Source organism: Chiloscyllium plagiosum, chromosome 38 (assembly GCF_004010195.1).
Source record: "Chiloscyllium plagiosum isolate BGI_BamShark_2017 chromosome 38, ASM401019v2, whole genome shotgun sequence".
Lineage (NCBI taxonomy): Eukaryota > Metazoa > Chordata > Chondrichthyes > Orectolobiformes > Hemiscylliidae > Chiloscyllium > Chiloscyllium plagiosum.
In genome coordinates, this window is record NC_057747.1 from 17,513,224 (window position 1) to 17,532,299 (window position 19,076).

The 19,076-nt window shown below is 38.3% G+C and overlaps 1 protein-coding gene across 2 annotated transcripts in view; it reads left to right on the forward strand.

Moving 5' to 3' along the window:
* chata (choline O-acetyltransferase a) overlaps positions 1–19,076 on the forward strand; it is a 40,075-nt gene that overhangs the window by 7,832 nt on the left and 13,167 nt on the right. For both annotated transcript variants that reach the window (XM_043679031.1, XM_043679032.1), the window contains 7 exons: positions 277–454; positions 6,710–6,879; positions 11,308–11,408; positions 12,376–12,504; positions 12,902–13,024; positions 16,439–16,580; positions 18,850–18,912. In XM_043679031.1, the coding sequence (XP_043534966.1) occupies positions 277–454; positions 6,710–6,879; positions 11,308–11,408; positions 12,376–12,504; positions 12,902–13,024; positions 16,439–16,580; positions 18,850–18,912 (906 nt within the window). The remainder of the gene's footprint in view (positions 1–276; positions 455–6,709; positions 6,880–11,307; positions 11,409–12,375; positions 12,505–12,901; positions 13,025–16,438; positions 16,581–18,849; positions 18,913–19,076) is intronic.

Sequence of the window (19,076 nt, forward strand, 5' to 3'; positions counted from 1 at the left end):
ATAAATTGCAGAAGAATTGGAAATTTATGCCAGAGTGGCTGAAATTGGAGTGAACATTAGTAAGTCGATGTCGGAATGAGATCAAATGAGATCATAACTTCAGACAGCTCACCTGATCATTATCTTTTTAAGTTATCAAACAAGATATAAATAATGGACTTTATTCGCATCAAGTAACCAAAAACACAAATTAAATAGGTCTTCAAAAACATAACCCATATCTTTTAATACTTTACACAATCTCTGAACATTAACGTCAGTTCCATTTGTTTCCAGTTCTTTGTTTTGGATGTTGTCATAAACTTCAGACGTTTGAACGAAACTGACTTATTCACTCAGTTGAGAAAGATTGTGAAAATGGCGGAGAACCAAGAGGAACAAACAGCTCCAATTGGGCTGCTCACATCAGACAGTAGGACCGAATGGGCAGAGGCGAGGAGAGTGGTCATGAGAGGTGAGATACAATCCAGCAAAGCATGCAAAGTATTCCCATTATTCAGTAACATGAAACCAGGTAGTCAAATGCTTTGGGCCAAAGGTTATTTGTTTTGAATGCAAATGATATGGGATTCTATCTGTTCCCTGTACCACGAAAATACAAATGGGACAATGTTTTCCATTAATTTGAGAATGCCAATGTTTTCCATTAATTTCAGTTTCACCAGATGCAAACTGTCCAAATAGAAATTCAATTACAGTTGGATGTTCTAATTTTCTCTCACTTTAATTTAATTTTATGATGGGAAATTTAATGCCGATTTAACTAAAATGACGGCTGTCCAATCAAAGTCACAAATTGATGTATTACATAAATCTAGCAAGCAAATTATATGGATGGTAGTCATAGGTACCAGTGAACTCCCACATCAGTTTCATTTCAGACCACAAATTCATATTAGTGTGTCTTAAAATAATTTGTCTGTAAGAAGCACTTTCCAGTCTTGCATTTCATTGTATCATGGACATTATGTAGACCTGCCAGCTCATTACCATTACAGGAAATTAGAATGCATATCTCATTGACATTAGAGAAGCTTTTCTTATATTTACACAAATTCTATCTTTTTTTTAAGGATAGAAGCCCGAGTTTAATTTCATCTGCATCTAGAACTATAACGCCTTCAAATCTATGGAAAGCTTTGCAATGGATTCATTGCTACCATTACTTTACTTCAAGAATATATTTTAATTTTCCAAACATTAACAGTGCTTTGTCGGCATTCCTGATGTTATTTTGAAGAGAAATACATCTCTAAGGACAGAATATATACATTGCCCTTGGAATAAACATTTTGTAGCACTTTGTCCAACAGGTAGATTCTATCTTCCCATGGCGAAAGATCTAATCACTGTTAATACATCCAACAGAAGGATTGCTCACAGTCCCTTGATAGAGGCTGATTTTTTTTGACATTGACTACTTCCCAAAATCAGATTCAAAGTTGTTTTGTATTGTAGATATTATAGATCCATGTTAGTGAGTTTTGAACAGATGTGAAGCTTAGGTTGAGGTTCTGGATGCAGGCTTGCTCACTGAGCTGGAAGGTTCGTTTCCAGACGTTCCATCACCATACTAGGTAAAATCTTCAGTGAGCCTCCGGATGAAACACTGGTTGTGTAGCCCCCTTCCTATTTATATGTTTGGGTTTCTTTCAGTTGGGATGTCATTTCCTATGGTTATGTCATTTCCTGTTCCTTTTCTCAGGGGGTGGTAAATGTGATCCAACTGAATGTATTTGTTAATACAGTTTCGGTTGGAATGCCATGCTTCTAGGAACTCTTATGTGTGTCTCTGTTTGGTTTGTCCTAGGATGGATGTGTTGTCCTAGTTGAAGTGGTGTCCTTCCTCATCCATATGTAAGGCTACTCGTGACAGTGTCTTTTTGTGGCTAATTGTTGTTCACGTATCTTGGTGGCTAGTTTTCTGCCTGTTTGTCCAATGTAGTGTTTGTTACAGTTCTTGCAAGGTATTTTATAAATGACATTACTTTTGCTTGTTGTCTATATTGGGTTTTTCAAGTTCATTAGCTGTTGTTTTAGTGTGTTGGTGGGTTTGTGGGCTACTATGGTGCCAAGAGGTCTGAGTAGACTAGATTACTTACAGTGTGGAAACAGGCACTTCGGCCCAACAAGTCCACACCGACCTGCTGAAGCGCACCCACCCAGACCCATTTCCCTATGTTTACCCCTGCACCTAACACTATGGGCAATTTAGCATGGCCAATTCACCTGACCTGCACATTTTTGGACTGTGGGAGGAAACAGGAGCACCTGGAGGAAACCCATGCAGACACGGGGAGAATGTGCAAACTCCACACAGTCAGTCGCCTGAGGCGGGAATTGAACCTGGATCTCTGGCGCTGTGAGGCAGCAGTGTTAACCACTGTGCCGCCCACAAACAGAGTAGTCTGGCGGTAATTTCTTCAATATAGGGGAGAGTGGCTAGGGTTTCTGGATGCGTTTTGTCTGCTTATTTGGGATCGTTGCTGAGAAATCCATTCTTTTTTAATACACTGTTTCGATGATTTTCCTCTGCTCTTTGTAGTTCCTCTGTGCTTTAGTGTGTGGTGGCCCATTGAAATAATATTCTAATGCAGCTTTGTTTGTGGATGTTTGGATGATTGCTTCTGTAGTTCAATATTTGGTCTGTATGTGTGGTTTTCCTGTAGATGCTGGTTTGAAGTTTCCCATTGGCTGTTTGCTCTACTGTGACATCTAGGAATGGCAGGTTGTTGTTTGTTGTGTATACAGACAACAAGCAAAACTAATGTCATTTACAAAGTACCTTGAAAGAACTGTAACAACCACTAAATTGGACAAACAGGCAGAAAACTAGCCATCAAGATACATGAACATCAACTAGCCACAAAAAGGCATGACCCGCTCACACTAGTTTCCTTACATACGGATGAGGAAGGACACCACTTCAACTGGGACAGCACATCCATCCCAGGACAAGTCAAACAGAGACACGCATGAAAAGTCCTAAAAGCGTGGCAATCCAACCGGAAGTCTATCAACAAACACATTGACTTGGATCCCATTTACCACACTCTGAGAAAAAGAACAGGAAATGACACCACAATAGGAAATGATGTCACCACAAGAAATGACATCACCAACCCAAGGAAAGCCAAACATATAAAGAGAAAGCAGGCTATGCCACCAGTGCTTCATCCGGAGGCTCACTGAAGATGTTACCTAGTATGGTGATGAAACATCTGGAACAAACCTTCCAGCTCAGCGAGCAAACCTACATCTAGATCCATGTTAAAGGCCATGTACAATGTATTAGTTGAATTAGAGAATGGTCTTAGAATGAACTTTGGTATTGCAAATGCACCAAACACATTTCTTTCCATGAGTTATTTCAGTGTCCTTTGATCATTGGACTCTACCAGACATAACCTTATACAGGGAGAAAGTGAGGACTGCAGATGCTGGAGATCAGAGCTGAAAATGTGTTGCTGGAAAAGCGCAGCAGGTCAGGCAGCATCCAAGGAACAGGAGAATCGACATTTCGGGCATAAGGCTTATGCCCGAAACGTCGATTCTCCATAACCTTATACTGTTCACTTCTTAAGTATAGGTCTGTGAATCAATTGATCCGAATTAATTTACAATTAAATGATGAGGCAAGTAAGTTGCTTGACAGAGTATGCTATAGATAACTAAATACCATGAAATCAAAACAAGAAAAATAATAAAATACAAGCACCAAATATTTGGAAAATATCGTGGAATCCAATTGAATAAAATGAGAATATAATTCATACAGTCATCTTAAACGCGATTGCCTTTAAAGATCTGGTTAAACTAATGGGATATACTGGATTACTCATACCCTCAGACATTACTCAGTACATCTTGATGCACCATCAAAGATTGCTCATGCACAATTGACTTTTTTATTGTGGGCTTTGCTGCCAATTCCAAAATCACTTGAGAAGGTGGTGGTGAGCAGCCTTCCTGAATGCTGCAGTCCATTTGGTTTACATAGATCTGCAATGTTGTTAAGGAGGGAGTTTGACCCAGTGACACATGAGGAACAGCAATATATTTCCAAGTCAGGTAGGTATGTGGCTTAGAGGGAAATTTGCAGGTGGTGGCGTTCTCACGTATTTGCTGCCATTGTCCTTTAGATGGCAGCGGTCATGATTTGAAAGGTGCTTTGGTGAAATTGTTATTACCACCATGCAAAATGAAGTCACCGATCAATATTTATAATGTTTAACACTGCATAACATAAAAAAGTCACATTACTACTAACTAATGATGGTGATAATAACTGGGACAGTTAAATCTAACTTTCTGCAAGCAATAGATTTGATCCAGCTGTAAAATTCCGTGAATTTGTAATAGAAGGTGAGTTAGAAAAAGTGGAAAATATATTTGACTAAAATCAATACTTTTTGAACAAATTGTGCCTGAAACATACAATGTGGAAGACAATTCCCCTTATTTATTGTGTACAATTGTAATTGTTTCTTTTGGACTTGTTTTGCTACTCCAGTCCATATGCAAATATGAAAGCTTCCTATTAGATTTACAGTGCTTCTGACCTACTGATTACAAAAGTCAATATTGAGTACAAGTACATTGGCTTCTTTCAGAGGTACAACAAGTAACTATCTTTGCACACATTGATAAAGACGTTTTCATGTTTCAATGATGTAAGTGACACATAAAAGTGAACGTGTACTTTATAAAATCCAGAAGAACTGCGTATGCTGTAAATCAGAAACAAAAACAGAAGTTTGCCAAAAAGCTCAGCAGGTCTTGTAGCATCTATGCAGAGAAATCAAGGTCAATGTTTTGGGGCGGGTGACCCTTTCTGCAGAAGGGTCACAGGACCCGAAACTTCAACTTTGATTTTTCTTCATACATGCTGCCAGACCTGCTGAGCTTTTCCAGCAACTTGTGTTACTATTTCTGAATGTGTATTTTGGTCAGTTCATGCTTTCCCTTATAGCATTGAGTACTTCACATTATGCTCTAGAAAGAGCACAAACCTCTAGAAGTATCAAACAAAATCAATAGTTACAGATAATAAATGTGGTAAGTTGTTCAGTGAAAGCTTGTGGCATTGAATGTATTTTACTCATTATCTCAAACAAAATAATACCGAATTAAAAAAAGCAACATGTTTCTCATGGTTGTGGCAATCACTTATAACTTATAAGAAATGTAGCTCAAGCTGAATTCAGTACATATGCTATTTACATTTCATATCTTATGAATTCCGATAGACCTTTTGGGACAGGGTAAATATGAGTTGCTATTAAGAGATAGAAATTTGTTTATGCAGATATTCCGGTTTTTGTCTGCACAATGCCCTACAGTCAGCTGTAAGGGCTAATACTCTATATATTCAATCGACACTGTATGCTTTAGAAGTTCAACACAAAACCAAACGAGTTGTGCATCATTGTCCAAACTTGTAATGGAGCTCAATGATGAATATATCTTTGGGTTTGGTTACAATGTCATTGTTGCATTGTTGCGCTGTATTTTCCATTTTGTAGTAACTCAAGTATGACAATAAAGTCTGGAGCCCATCCCAATTCAGACCTCGGAATGTTGCAGTGGAAGTAGGGGAATGTGTATCACGTGCAAGTTACCCTCCAAGCCATAGGCCATCCTGAACTATATCAATATTCCTTTACTACCATGGGTCAAAATCCAAGAACACCCTTCCTTAAAGCACTGTGGGTATGCCTGCACCCTAAGGGCAGGAGGTCAAGTAATAGTAGTTCAAGAAGGTAGCTCACCTTCTCCAGGGCAATTAGGGGTGCAATAAATGCTGCATAGCTCATGATGATCACATTTCACACAAATTTTTAAAAAATGAAGTGCATTGCATGGAGTATTCTATGGAGTATAACTCTAGTGCAGTGTCGAATTGAATTTTAAAAATGTTTAGAAGATTCATTAAACCTTTTATTTGCTTTATAAACTGGAACTTCTTTAAACCTTTGAGAGCACAGGTATTTTGCCCATGTATTTTAGATCAGCAGTACAGGGATAATGACAACTTACTTTCATTAAATCCAAATCAGAAATGTATCTATAATAAAGCTAATGCCTCAACTTTTCAGTTATTGTCTGGATCTGGACATCAGTATTCTGTAAGCACTGATTTGAAATCAACACCTGTTAAACACAATGTAAAACCTATCTGTGCTACTAGAGTGCACCACTCTCTCTGAAAGAAGTTATCGTGTTCCATATGCCAATTAGATAATACAAACAAGAACTCAGTGTGATTGGCCGAATGGCTCTGGTGACATTAAAATGATTCAAACCATCTCACATATCATACACTTTGTATTTTATTAGATGCAATCACAGTGCAGTTGTTCTGAAATGAGGCAATATCTGATGAAGAACTACTTTCCAAGAAGCCTTAATACCAACAATTACAGTTAATATACTAGTCTCACACAAATTACACGAAATAGTTTGGCAAATTCACTTTTGAATTAACAGAATTTGTGCAATACAAGTGGTCTAAACATTGAGGAAAGTTATATAGTTATTAGATCTGTGTCACCTGATAAATGGCAGCTGTAATAAGAATATTTTCGCAAGTATTATTTAACAGTATATACAACTGGTGCCCAACAGCCATTTTGTCCTAACTGTGGCACCCTAATTACAATGGGTATCTAAAATCTGTTTGCTTGAGTTCTGAATTTTCTCTTTGCAGACTCTACTAACCGAGACTCTCTGGATGCGATCGAACGCTGCATATTTCTGCTGTGCTTAGATTCCCCAAGTGGTGTTGAGCAGACAGATATAAACCTGGCACTACAGATAATGCATGGAGGTGACTGTCACAAAAATAGAGCAAATCGCTGGTATGACAAAACCATGCAGGTAATGGATGCAGGGCTCTCATGTAAAACATTAAATGATCTCTTAAGGAAGTTTCTTTAGGGGATTGTTTCTTTCCTATTGACAAAGATCAAATCATTGTATATGTTTCAAAATCGTAGAAAATTCTATTCATGATAATAATGGATGAATGCTTTCTTAGTTTCTTGTTTATTATGAGATATTAACCTATTTATTTAAGTGGTATTCATACCAGTGCTGACATCTAAATTCACAAAGATCAGTGGGCTTAACAAAAGTGAAATACTCAATGGAACAGTTGACTATTCACGAAGTCAGATAGATATGGCTACATTGTCAATCTCCTACAAGATTTGGCTGAGGTGAGAGATGCTCATGTTTAAGCCAGATCTCTTTCAGGAATCACTGGAGTCAGGGAGGGTCTCAGGGGACTGGAAAATTGCTAATGTAACCCCCTTGTTTAAGAAAGGAGTGAGGCAAAAGATGGGAAATTACAGGCCGATTAGCCTAACCTCGGTCATTGGTTAGATTTTGGAGTTCATTCAGGAGGAGGAAATTCCTGAATACTTGGAGGTACATAGTAAAATAGGGCAAAGTCAGCATTGTTTCATCAAGGAGAGGTCATACCTGACAAATCTGTTGGAATTCTTTGAGGAGGTAACAAGCAGGTTATATCAAAGAGAGCCATTAGGTATTAATTATTTGGATTTTCAGAAGGCTTTGACAAGGTGCCACACAGGAGGCTACTGAGTAAGATAAGGGCCTATAGTATTAGAGGCAAGGTGCTAGCATGGATAGGAGCATAGCTGTCTGGCAGAAAGCAGAGAATGGGGATAAAAGGGTCCTTTTCAGGATGGCAACCGGTGACTAGTGGGGTTCCACAAGGCTCAGTGTTGGGAAACGCAACTTTTCACTTTATACACTAATGATCTAGATGAAGGAACTGAGGGCATTCTGGCTAAGTTTGCAGATGATACAAAGATAGGTAGAGGCACTAGTAGTACTGAGGAAGGATTTGACAGGTTAGGAGAGCGGGCAAAGAAGTGGAGATGGAATACAACGTGGGAAAGTGAGGTTGTGCACTTTGGTAAGAAGAATAGATACATGGACTATTTTCTAAATGAGGAGAAAATTCAGAAATCTGAAGTGCAAAGAGTCTTTGGAGTCCTAGCCCCAGTTTCCCTTCAGGTAAACTTGCAGGTTGAGTCTGTGGTTAGGAGGGTAGATATAATGTTGACATTTATTTCAAAAGGATTAGAATATAAAATCAGGGATGTACTTCTGAGGCTTTATAGTTTCTGGTCAGACCACATTTGGAGTATTGTGCACAGATTTGAGTCCCATATCTCAGGAAGGATGGACTGACCCTGGAGCAGGTCCAGAGGACGTTCACGAGAATGGTTTCAAGATTGAAAGGCTTAACATATGAGGAACGTTTGAGGACTCCAAGTCTATTCTCGATGGGGTTTAGAAGGATGAGAGGGGATCTAATTGAAAGTTAAAAAATGCTGAAGGGCTTGGACAGAGTGGACATTAGCAGGAGAGACTAGGATCCAAGCGCACAGCCTCAGAGTAAAGGAAAGACCCTTTAGATTGGAGATGAGAAACTTCTTTAGCCATAGATTGGCAAGTCTATGGAATTCATTGCCACTGAAGGCTGTAGAGGCCAAGTCATTAAGTAGACATAAGACAGAGATAGCCATGCGGTTGGTGCAGCTACCATCCCCACGGTGATTGATGACGTCACTTCCGCCACCCATCATGGTCACTTCCACAGCCACTTCTGCTCCTCACAATTCCTCATAGCACACATGACATCACTTCCGCCCCTCACATCATCGCTGATGTCATACGCTCAGTGGTTTCCGCCCCCTCCCCCCACTGCCGCATGTGCCACCACTTCCGCCCCCACCAACGCCACTCACCTGCATTCTGCTGACATGCCCCTCGCAGATCCCACTGTCACCATCCCCGACCCCCAGAACCCTGAGGGGAACACGACCCCTGCTCATGACTCCACCCCCATTCCACCCACCACCACACCACTCCAGTTACAGGCTCCGCCCCCACACTGGGTCCCAGCTCCCAGTCCTGCCGAGTTTTCACTATTCCCCCAGACCTCCACCTCACTGAGGACGAACGATCAGTCCTCAGCAAAGGACTCACCTTCATCCCCCTCTGCCCACGCATCAATGAATTTAATATACACTGTGACGTCCGGATGCTGCCTGAACTGCTGTGCTTTTCCAGCACCACTCTAATCTAGAATACGACAGAGATAGATAGGTTCTTGGTTGTCATGGGTATTAAGGATTACGGGGAGAAACCAGAGAATGGAATTGAGAAACTTATCAGCCATGATTGAATGGTGGAGCAGACTTGAAGGGCTAAATGGCCTAATTTGTGCTCCTATGTCTTATGGTTTTATAGTCTTTTCTCCATATTCCTGCCACGAGCTATTGCACTTGAAATTTTAGTTACAAGAAGGGAAATGCTTCATGTGTAATTCAGATGATGTTGCTAACCAGAACTTTCTCCCTTGACCATAAAACTTGAAATCCAATATTAAATCAGCAGTTGTTAAATCAGGATTGCTGCTGTATGCAATGGGCATTAGGAATTTGATGCTTTTTGACCGTGATTGTACAGGCTTTATTCATTTTCTTGCAATTTCATGAAGTTGCAGCCCTTGTTGAAGTTCTTTCCATTTGCATGCTGCTATCCCATTAATGGTAAAGGATCCCTGAGCATTGGTGAGATTACACCTTGAATGCTGTGGGCAGATTTGGTCTCCTTACCTGAGGAAGGATGCTCTTGCTATGCAGGAATTGCAACGAAGGTTTTTAACCAAACTGATTCATAGAGTTATAGAGTCATACAGCACAGAAACAGATCTATCGATCCAACCAGTCCATGCCAACCATGATCCCAAACTAAACTAATCACACCAGCCTGTGCTTGGCCCATATACCCCCAAAAATTATTAATTCATGTATTTATCCAAATGTATTTTAAATATTATAACTGTTCCCACATCCATCACTTCCTCTGGAAGTTCATTCCATACATGCACCACTCTGTGTAAAAAAATTGCCTCTTATGTCTTTTAAAATCTTTCTCCTCTTGCCTTAAAAATATACCCCAATAATCTTGAAAACCTCCCCCCTAGGGAAAAGATATCTGCCATTCACCATCTGTATACCACTCTTGATTTTATAAATCTCTGTACGGTCACCCTACACTCCTACACTCCAGTGAAAAAGGTTCTAGCCTCACCAGCCTCTCCCTATTACTCAAACGCTCCATTCCCAGTAACATCCTGGTAAATCTCTTCTGAACCATCTCCAACTAAATAATATCCTTGCTATAACAGGGTGACTAGAACTGGACACAGTACTCTAGAACAGGCCTCACCTGTACAACCTCAACATGATGTCCCAACTCCTATACTCAAAAATGTAAGCGATGAAGGCAAGAGTGTTAAACACTTTCTTAACCACCCTTTCTATATGTGATGCAAACTTCAAAGAATTATGTACTGGAACCCCTGGGTCTCTCTTTTCTACAACACTACCCAAAGCCCTACTTTTAATTGTATAAGTCCTGCCCTTGTTTGTTTTACCAAAATGTAACACTTCTCATTTATCCAAATTACACTCCATCCGTCACTATTCAGTCCACTGACCCAATTGATCAAGAACTCTTTGTAAACTTAGATAACCATCTTCAATTTTGGTGTCATCTGCAAACGTACTAACCATTCCTTTTATATTTTCATCTGAATGATTTATACAAATGACAAAGAAAAGTGGATCCAGCACCGATTCCTGTGGATTCTATGGTCACAAGCCATGGATGGTAGGACTAACATCTAAGGAGAAATTGAGTCAGTTGGAATTTCACTAAAATTTAGGAGAATGAGGGGGGGTTATCTGACAGAAACCTAGAAAACTCTAACACGACTGGATAGGCTAAATACAGGAAGGATGCTCTCAACGATAGGGGAGTACAGAACGAGGGTTTGAGGATAAGGATAGTTTAACCTCTGGACTGAGATGAGGAGAAACGTTTTCATCTGAACCTGTGAAATTTACTACCATGGAAAGTAGTTGAGACCAAAACATTGTGTTTTCAAGAAGGAGGTAGAAGTAATTCTTGAGGCTAAAAGGATCAACGGATGTTGGAGGGGAGGGAGGGATTAGGGTGATCAGCCATGATCTTATTGAACGGTGGAGTAGGTTTGAGGAGTAAAATGGCCTACTCCTGTTCCTATCTTCTATGTTTCTATATTTTAATGAAGCAGTAGTGTTGTCTGTACGGATATCTAAAGAAAAAATGGCAAACTGAGCGGTTATCAGAAGATGTATTAACAATTATTTTCATGATACATTTGGTTTGACCTCACAATTTAACCGAAGAAAAACTGACAGATTTCCATTTTTCATGCAGTTTGTTGTTGGAAAAGATGGAATCTGTGGACTGGTTTATGAACACTCACCTGCAGAAGGCATCGCAGTTATACAATGTGTTGAACACCTACTCTGTTACATGTACGTCATTGTTTTCTTGTTAATATTCTCACTTCAATGACTGTTATGTTGCAGAAATCTATTTGGGAAAACCTTTATTTATCAGTAATTTAATCAGAGGGTTAAGTGAATAATAAGGGTAGTGGAATTCTCAGATAGAATTAAAATGTTACAAAAGTTTTTTAACCCAGTTTATTGTAACAGTGAAAAAATGCAATGTAAAAGGTGTACCCAGCGATTCTCGATTATGATCCTTTTTAAGCAAGAGGCGTGTCATTACAGAGAAAATTCCCTTAGCACTCTTGACTGACTAGACTCACAAGAATGGGAGGCCCATACAAAGAACAGCTAAAAAGACAGTTTTTCTCAATTTCACAAAACAAAACTAACAGCAAGTAAGCCTCTACCCTAAAAATAACAATGCGATATTAGCTTTCGAATGCCTAACACCTTCATATGAAGTTAGTTTGTCTGTTGTCTTAATGCAGAAGTGAATTATTAAATGGGCTGGCATGTTGGAAAATCGTGGAAAAGCCACTATTGAGCTTTACGTACAGCATATATTCACAACAGGTGGAAAATGAATATATTATTTAGAAAAAGCCCAGTGTACAAGTCACACCACTATTTGGAACTCTGCACTTGCTGGGAACACATTTGTACATGGCTCTGCTATAAATAGTACATGAACTGGTCGAATTGTTGAGGTTGTTCTGAGCTGTCGTGAAGCATGAAAATAATTGAAGAATTATTCTGAGTATTCCGCTATCCTTATTGTTCACCTGCTCCCCTGACAAATTGACTAATGTTAAAAGATTGAAGAGCTCAAGTTCTTTTTTTTGCAAAAAGAAAGTGTGGTCAGACTTCACTTGGCAGTGCATTCAATACAAATTCATTGGCATGTCTACACAAAGCCATTTCTAGTTCTATAATTCTGACCCAAGTGTTGAGTAATGTACACATATTGGTGTATCCGTTTTTTTAACAGTAAAGAGACTTCAAAAAAGTTAGTACGAGCTGATTCTGTCTGTGAGCTGCCTGCTCCAAGAAGACTGAGGTGGAAATGTGACTCTGAAATACAAAGATATTTAACTTCAGCAGCTGATAAGCTTCAGAGGTACAGCCAAATGATAAGTAATATGTTATGAGAGTTTATTTGTGTAAAAGTTATGAAAATAATTACAGTGAATCATCTATAAATGGATTTCAGCTTTCACTGCAGTTCTGGCTACAGTATTGTATTTGTTACACCTTGGAATAATACACAAAGATGACATATAGTAATCTGAAGAAATGAGTTTAAATCATAACATACAAAATGGGGAATTTAAGTTTGATTAATTAAATAAAAATATAGAATAAAAAACTAATATCAGATTTGGTGACCACAAAACTATTGGATTATTGTAAAACTCCTTCTGTTTCACTAGTATTCTTGGCTAAACCTGAGGTGTAAATAGTGCAAATTATGATATTACATGTATCTTATAATTTTGGTAATATGTTTTTTCCAGGTTGATAGACAACATTGATCTAAATGTGTACTGGTTTAAGACTTTTGGCAAAGACTTCATTAAAAAACAAAAGATGAGTCCTGATGCTTTTATCCAGGTTGGATTGCAGCTGTCTTATTACAGGTAAGTCTCTGAAGTTGCCTTGAAGTTCAGCAATTTACAATGATCTCCAATCTAGCTTTGAAGCATGTGGGATCGTATAGAAATGGCATAATTGAGCTTCTTCTTTTTGCAGACTAGTCAAAACTTGATCTCCTGTCATAGTTCTTTCTAGTTGAATCATTTGACTTATCAAATTAAGGAATTCAAAATATTTTCCCCCTCTCTTAAAGCAAAACTAAAAACCATCCTCCATTATAAATTTATAGCATCAAAAGCTTTACTTTACCCTGAATGGTTTCCTTCCTTGAGATGAAACTTCAAATCCCTGCCAACTTAACAACTGAAGTGATGTATATATCATTCAGCTGTCTCCATTGCTGCTTAACCTGGTAACAACCATTACTAGGTTGCGGAATCCATTCTAACCAGGTTAGGAAATAATTCTGTAGGGAGCACTCTTCCAATTTGCTTGAGGTTTCTTACTTTCATGGTCTTGTGTTTTATGTCAAGCATTCAAGTTAAGCAACTTATTTGCATGTGCATGGCGCAATGTCACAGCATTTTAATCACCTTTTTCATCATCCTTCTTGATTTCTTAAAATCAAATTAAAGAAAGGTCTGGTTTATATTGCATTTATGGCACAGATTCTGGCCCCGCTGAATCCATGCTTCCACAACATTCTTTCTAACTTTCTTCATCTAAGTCCAATAACATATTTTTCAATTCCTTTCTCCCTAATTTAATATAACTTCCCTTTAAGCACATCTACACTCTTCACCTCAATTACGCCTTGTTTCAGATTCTAATTAAAATTCAGATTCAGGTTACAGTTCCTCCTGCATTCCAATTTGGATTTATTAATGACTACGGGAACAAATTACTGCGGACATCAGATTCTGTACTTAAAACTAAAAATGCTTGAAGTCCCAGTGGAGCAGGAAGCATCCATGGAGAGTCAGCAAGCTTATGTTCCCAGTCTAGATGATTCTTCATCAGACTGTCTTGAGTTTATGACCTCTAATTTTGGTCTCCCCTGAAAGTGAAAACATCCCCTTTACAAGTCAAATGTCCTTCTTATACTGCAGTGGGATGGTCTCTAACATTTTCAGGTTGACAGGACAGCCTCAGTGATTGAGCAATAATAAGTTGTATTTTTTTCCCATTGCATGAGTGTTATGTCCTACTTTTGCCTCAGCTGACTCCAAAGGTACTCAAAGAGCATAGTTTAAGCAGTATCAAATTCTGTTTCCTAAACTTCCAATAAGTCTACAAAGCCTTCAGTTTAGCCTACAGAGTTCCAATTTTAATGCAAGCCCAAATGTTTGGAGAGTGTACCGTGTCCTGCATTGAGGGTGAGATTTCCCTAGCAAAAATAAAAAATAAAAATCTATTCATAAGACCGTAGCAAGATCTCCTCCAGGGCCAAGTCATATTGCTGCAAAATCATGTTCCTTCGATATGTTTATAAGAAAGTTTTCATAATACATCAAATATCACAATTCCTGTTTCAGTTTACATCTATTTGAATTTAAATCTTAAATTATTTAATTTAAATCCCTCCTGCCATTCCTACTCTAAAGCACTCAATTGATCTTGATCTCTTGCAATGTTATCAATCTTGCATGATTGACATCCAGCCAAAACGTTTGCCTTTTCATCTGATATTGCAAGCATCCTTTTTAGGATAATTTCTGATTTATGTGAAAAGCAGGAGACTAGCAAAAAATGCCTCAAAGAACTTATCTAGTTATCCCCCTCCAGCAGATACTTTTAAATTTATCATCATCTGCCACTTTTTAATACTAATACTGTTTGCAATCCAATTAACTAATATCCCAGTAATGTCATGATGTTTCCAAATGAAATTAAAGCTTCTGCACCACCAAATGTTCTGTCATGCAATAAAATGATTTCTGAAAGCATAAGTGGATCATACCCTCTGGATTGCTGTTACCAGTTGACGTTGGTTACCTCTCCGAATTTAGAAATCTAAGTCTTTGTTCTACCTTGGAGCATCAACAAGATTGGCAGAATGCCACTTAGATCTCAAAAAAACATGTAACCTGAGGCAACATCATAAGACACAGGACAGGAGTAGGCCATTTGGCCCATTGAATCCAGTCCACCATTGAATGAGATCATGGTTGATCTGATAATCTTAAACTTTACTTTCCTATCTTTTCCCTATAACCTTTAATTCCCTTACTGACCAAAAATCTGTTTCTCTTAACCTTCAATATACTTCATAATCCAGCCTCTATACTCAACTGGAGTAAAGACTTCCACAGATTCACTGCCCTCTGAGAGCAAAAAATCTCCAACATCTCTGTCCCAACTTCATTCATTCACTGTCAGCGTGGTAGGCAACCATATATGAAACTGCATTACAGGAGGAACATAATCATCAATGTTGATGTTAAAGATTAGCCAAGATTACCTTGAAAGATTGAGTAGGGTCAGTGGGCTGTATGGTCTATGTCTATTTCTTGTATTCTAATGCCTGGACTCTGAGACCAGTCATCCATATTTGCATGAAGAAAGGGAAAGACGGTTCTAGCATCAAAGATTATTGCCCTCATCAATATTCTTTTAGAATCCTGAGCAAGAAGTTGTAGCTTATGATTCTAGAAAGACCAGAATGTTTCATTTTTTTAAAACACAGTTTTATGTTGCTGGCTGGCCAGACTTTAATGTCCGTCCTTAGTTGCCCTTGAGTGGTGAGCATACACCAAACACAACTTATACAGGAAATAGATATAGAATGATTTAAGCTAGATTATTAAAATTGCTAAATCTCAATTTTAAAAAAATTATGCTCTGAACGGAATAATTCACATCTAGTTCAATTCACTGCATTTGTCAGACCCCTTACTATCGCTTCCTCAATGTTGAACACAAATCATTTGTATCTCTCACACAATTCCTCTCTCATCTCCGTAAAGATTATTGAATACAAGCCATCTGATTCCCTGGACACATTTAATTAACTTGAGGTTCTTCATAATGCATGCATTAGTTATGTCTAAATAGAGTGTACATTCCAAGTTAAAATTACTGCATCTATAATTTCATATATATTAAGGTTTGTTGAGAAAAAATATTATCGTATACCTGATATTTACTGATCCTCCATGTTATTCCAATCATATTTAATCTTTAATTGATATTTCTGTTCGTCAACCTTATATAAAATGTCTTATTATTCTTTCTTTCTGCTATCCAGGACCTGGTTTTCTATTATCTCCTTTCTTTTCTGGTGTTAGTTTTATATTTATCCTTTGCTGTGTTTTTCACATTACTGATAAAGTATTTGTTTCCTTACTTTTCAAATTGTTCTGCTCATCTTTCACATTTACTTTTGTTCTGCTTGAATCTCCCTCATTCTTGAGGACTTCTCACATTATTAAAAATTGCTGTTGTTGCTTCTAATCCAGATGCCATGGGAGGCTTGTCCCTACTTATGAAAGTGCTTCAACACGTCGCTTTCAGGAAGGAAGAGTTGACAATATTCGATCAGCAACGAAAGAGGCATTCGATTTTGTAAAAGCAATGATAGATGGGGGACCATCTATATCGGTGAGTTTTTCTCTTGATCTTTCTCCATCCTTCAGTTTGACTTACTCTCATTTTTGAATCTGCCTTCTTTTTGTCTAATCTTGACTTCTCCCTCTATCCTCATTCATCACCACTATGTTAGGACTGCATAGGATAGAAATGTCGTAACTTCCAAAACTGAATTTGAAAACATTATAGAAAAAAAGTGACAAAATGACAGAGGAATGGGACTATTTGAACAACTCTTCCAACGAGCCAGCATAGGTACAATAGATTGAATGGTCACCTTCAGTGTTGCATGTTTCCAAACAAAGACTTGCCACATTCATCTGACATTCCTTTTGCTTCATTTTAGCAGAGATGTTTTAAATGGATTAACATCTCTGCTAAAATAAGAGAGAACCGAACATCAGTTAAATGCTGATTGTGCTCAAATATTACTAAGACCCATCCCAGGTTCAGGTAGAAATCCTCCTCTTTCTTTCCACATGAAATGAATATTTCTTCTATACTTTGTACCAGCTGTAGTTTTATTCTCCTGAATTCTCTTGTGCTTTTGTGGTGGCAGCTTAGTAATTTATTGCACTTAGTCTAAGTCTATAAAAATGTGCTGGATAGTCTGAGATAGTGCATGCACAGCTCTTATTTCCTTCTGCTCTCTAGGATCTGGTTTTCTATTATGACCTTTCTTTGCTGAAGTTAGCTTTATATTTAACCTCAATTGATGGGTTTTTTCACATGTGTAACAAAGTATTTGTTACCTAAGGAGTATAAGTGAATATATGGTGGATCTGAGTGTACGTGAGGGATACACTGAATAAACACATGCAAATGTAAAGCTGAATGATTAACGGGATGCACCCATGTGTATGTACTGATAAATGAATGTGTGCACCAACAATAATTTGTATACATGCACTTCTAACAGAAATAAATGTCCCAAGGTGTTTCACTGGAGCAGTATAATGCAAAATTTGACAGTGAGCACGTAAGGATAATTTCAAGCAAATTACCCAAAGTTTCCATGAAGAGGTAAATTTTAAAGAACATCTTGAAAGTGGAGAAGTTTAAGAATGGAGTCCAGAATTTGGAACCTTGGCAAGGATGGCCACCGATGAGATGAGAATTAAAATTGGGGCTGCTGTCTCTGGTCTTTCAGCCAAATGCACTGAGAGGCTGGAAACTGCCAAACCCCTCAGGCTATGTGTCTGATGTTGAACGTACATAGCGAACATCAACAGTGTTGAAATTACATTGAAGCACTTCAAAATGGAACACAGTACATGGAGAAAAGCTTATTGCAGCTTCTATAATTTTCAATTTGAAGGATTTTGTCCTCAGGACAATAGACAATAGGTGTAGGAGTAGGCCATTCGGCTCTTCAAGCCAGCACCACCATTCGTTATGATCGTGGCCGATCATCCACAATCAGTATCCTGTTCCTGCCTTATCCCCATAATCCTTGATTCCACTATTTTTAAGAGCTCTATCTATCTCTTTCTTGAAAGTATCCAGAGACTTGGCCTCCACTGCCTTCTGGGGCAGATGCTCGAAACAGAATGATTTAAGACTATTTCTATCCTATCCTATCCAGGCACAGAAGAGTGGCAGCTTCATGGCTCAGTATAAGTTTGGAGACATGTTAAATTTTATTGCACTTTTCATAATTTTTGAGTCCAAATGTTTTGTTGTATACCATAAATTTTATGAATAATATACAATTTTGAATGATCAGACATACTCAGGAGGCCACAGCAGTATGTGAACTTTAAAAAAAATTATTATTCATTCATGGCATGTGACCATCACTGGCGAAGCCAACATTTAATACTCATCCCTAATTGCCCAAACAGCAGCTGAGAACCAACCGTATTGCTGTGGGTCTGGATTGTCAGGTATGTCAGACTGGATAAGGACTGCAGTTTCCTTCCCATAAAGGACATTAGTGAACCAGATGGGGTTTTCCAACAATGACTTCATAGTCATCATTAATCTCTAAATTCCAGATTTTTATTGAATTCAAAGTCCACTATTTGCCATGGAGAGACTCGAATCCAAGATGGGAGTTTTAAATTGAAGGCATTGCTTAACTGGAGCTAACATATGTCACTAAGCACAAGGGGTGGTAGGTGGAGGGATGTTATGTGCGAGTGCAAACATACAGGTGAAGTGTGTGTGTGTGTGTGTGTGTGTGTGTGTGTGTGTGTGTGTGTGTAAATAACCAGTTGTCAGGCACACTTGTACACTATCAACTACCTAATGTATGATGAAACTTGACTTTTAATATTAGGACTCAAAGAAGATGGAGCATCTCTGGGAAGCAATCAATGCACAGACGAATTACACCATCCTGGTAAGTGAAAATAATTTCCATTTCAAATGCTGCGCTAGCCAAGTAAAAGTTTTATTGATTCCAACATTTATAGGCTAATTAATTAATTACTTAATAAAAGGGAAGCAGTAAGTGGTGCTCTTGGTAACAGAATGCACTTACAGCTTCTGCTATTTTCATTAGCT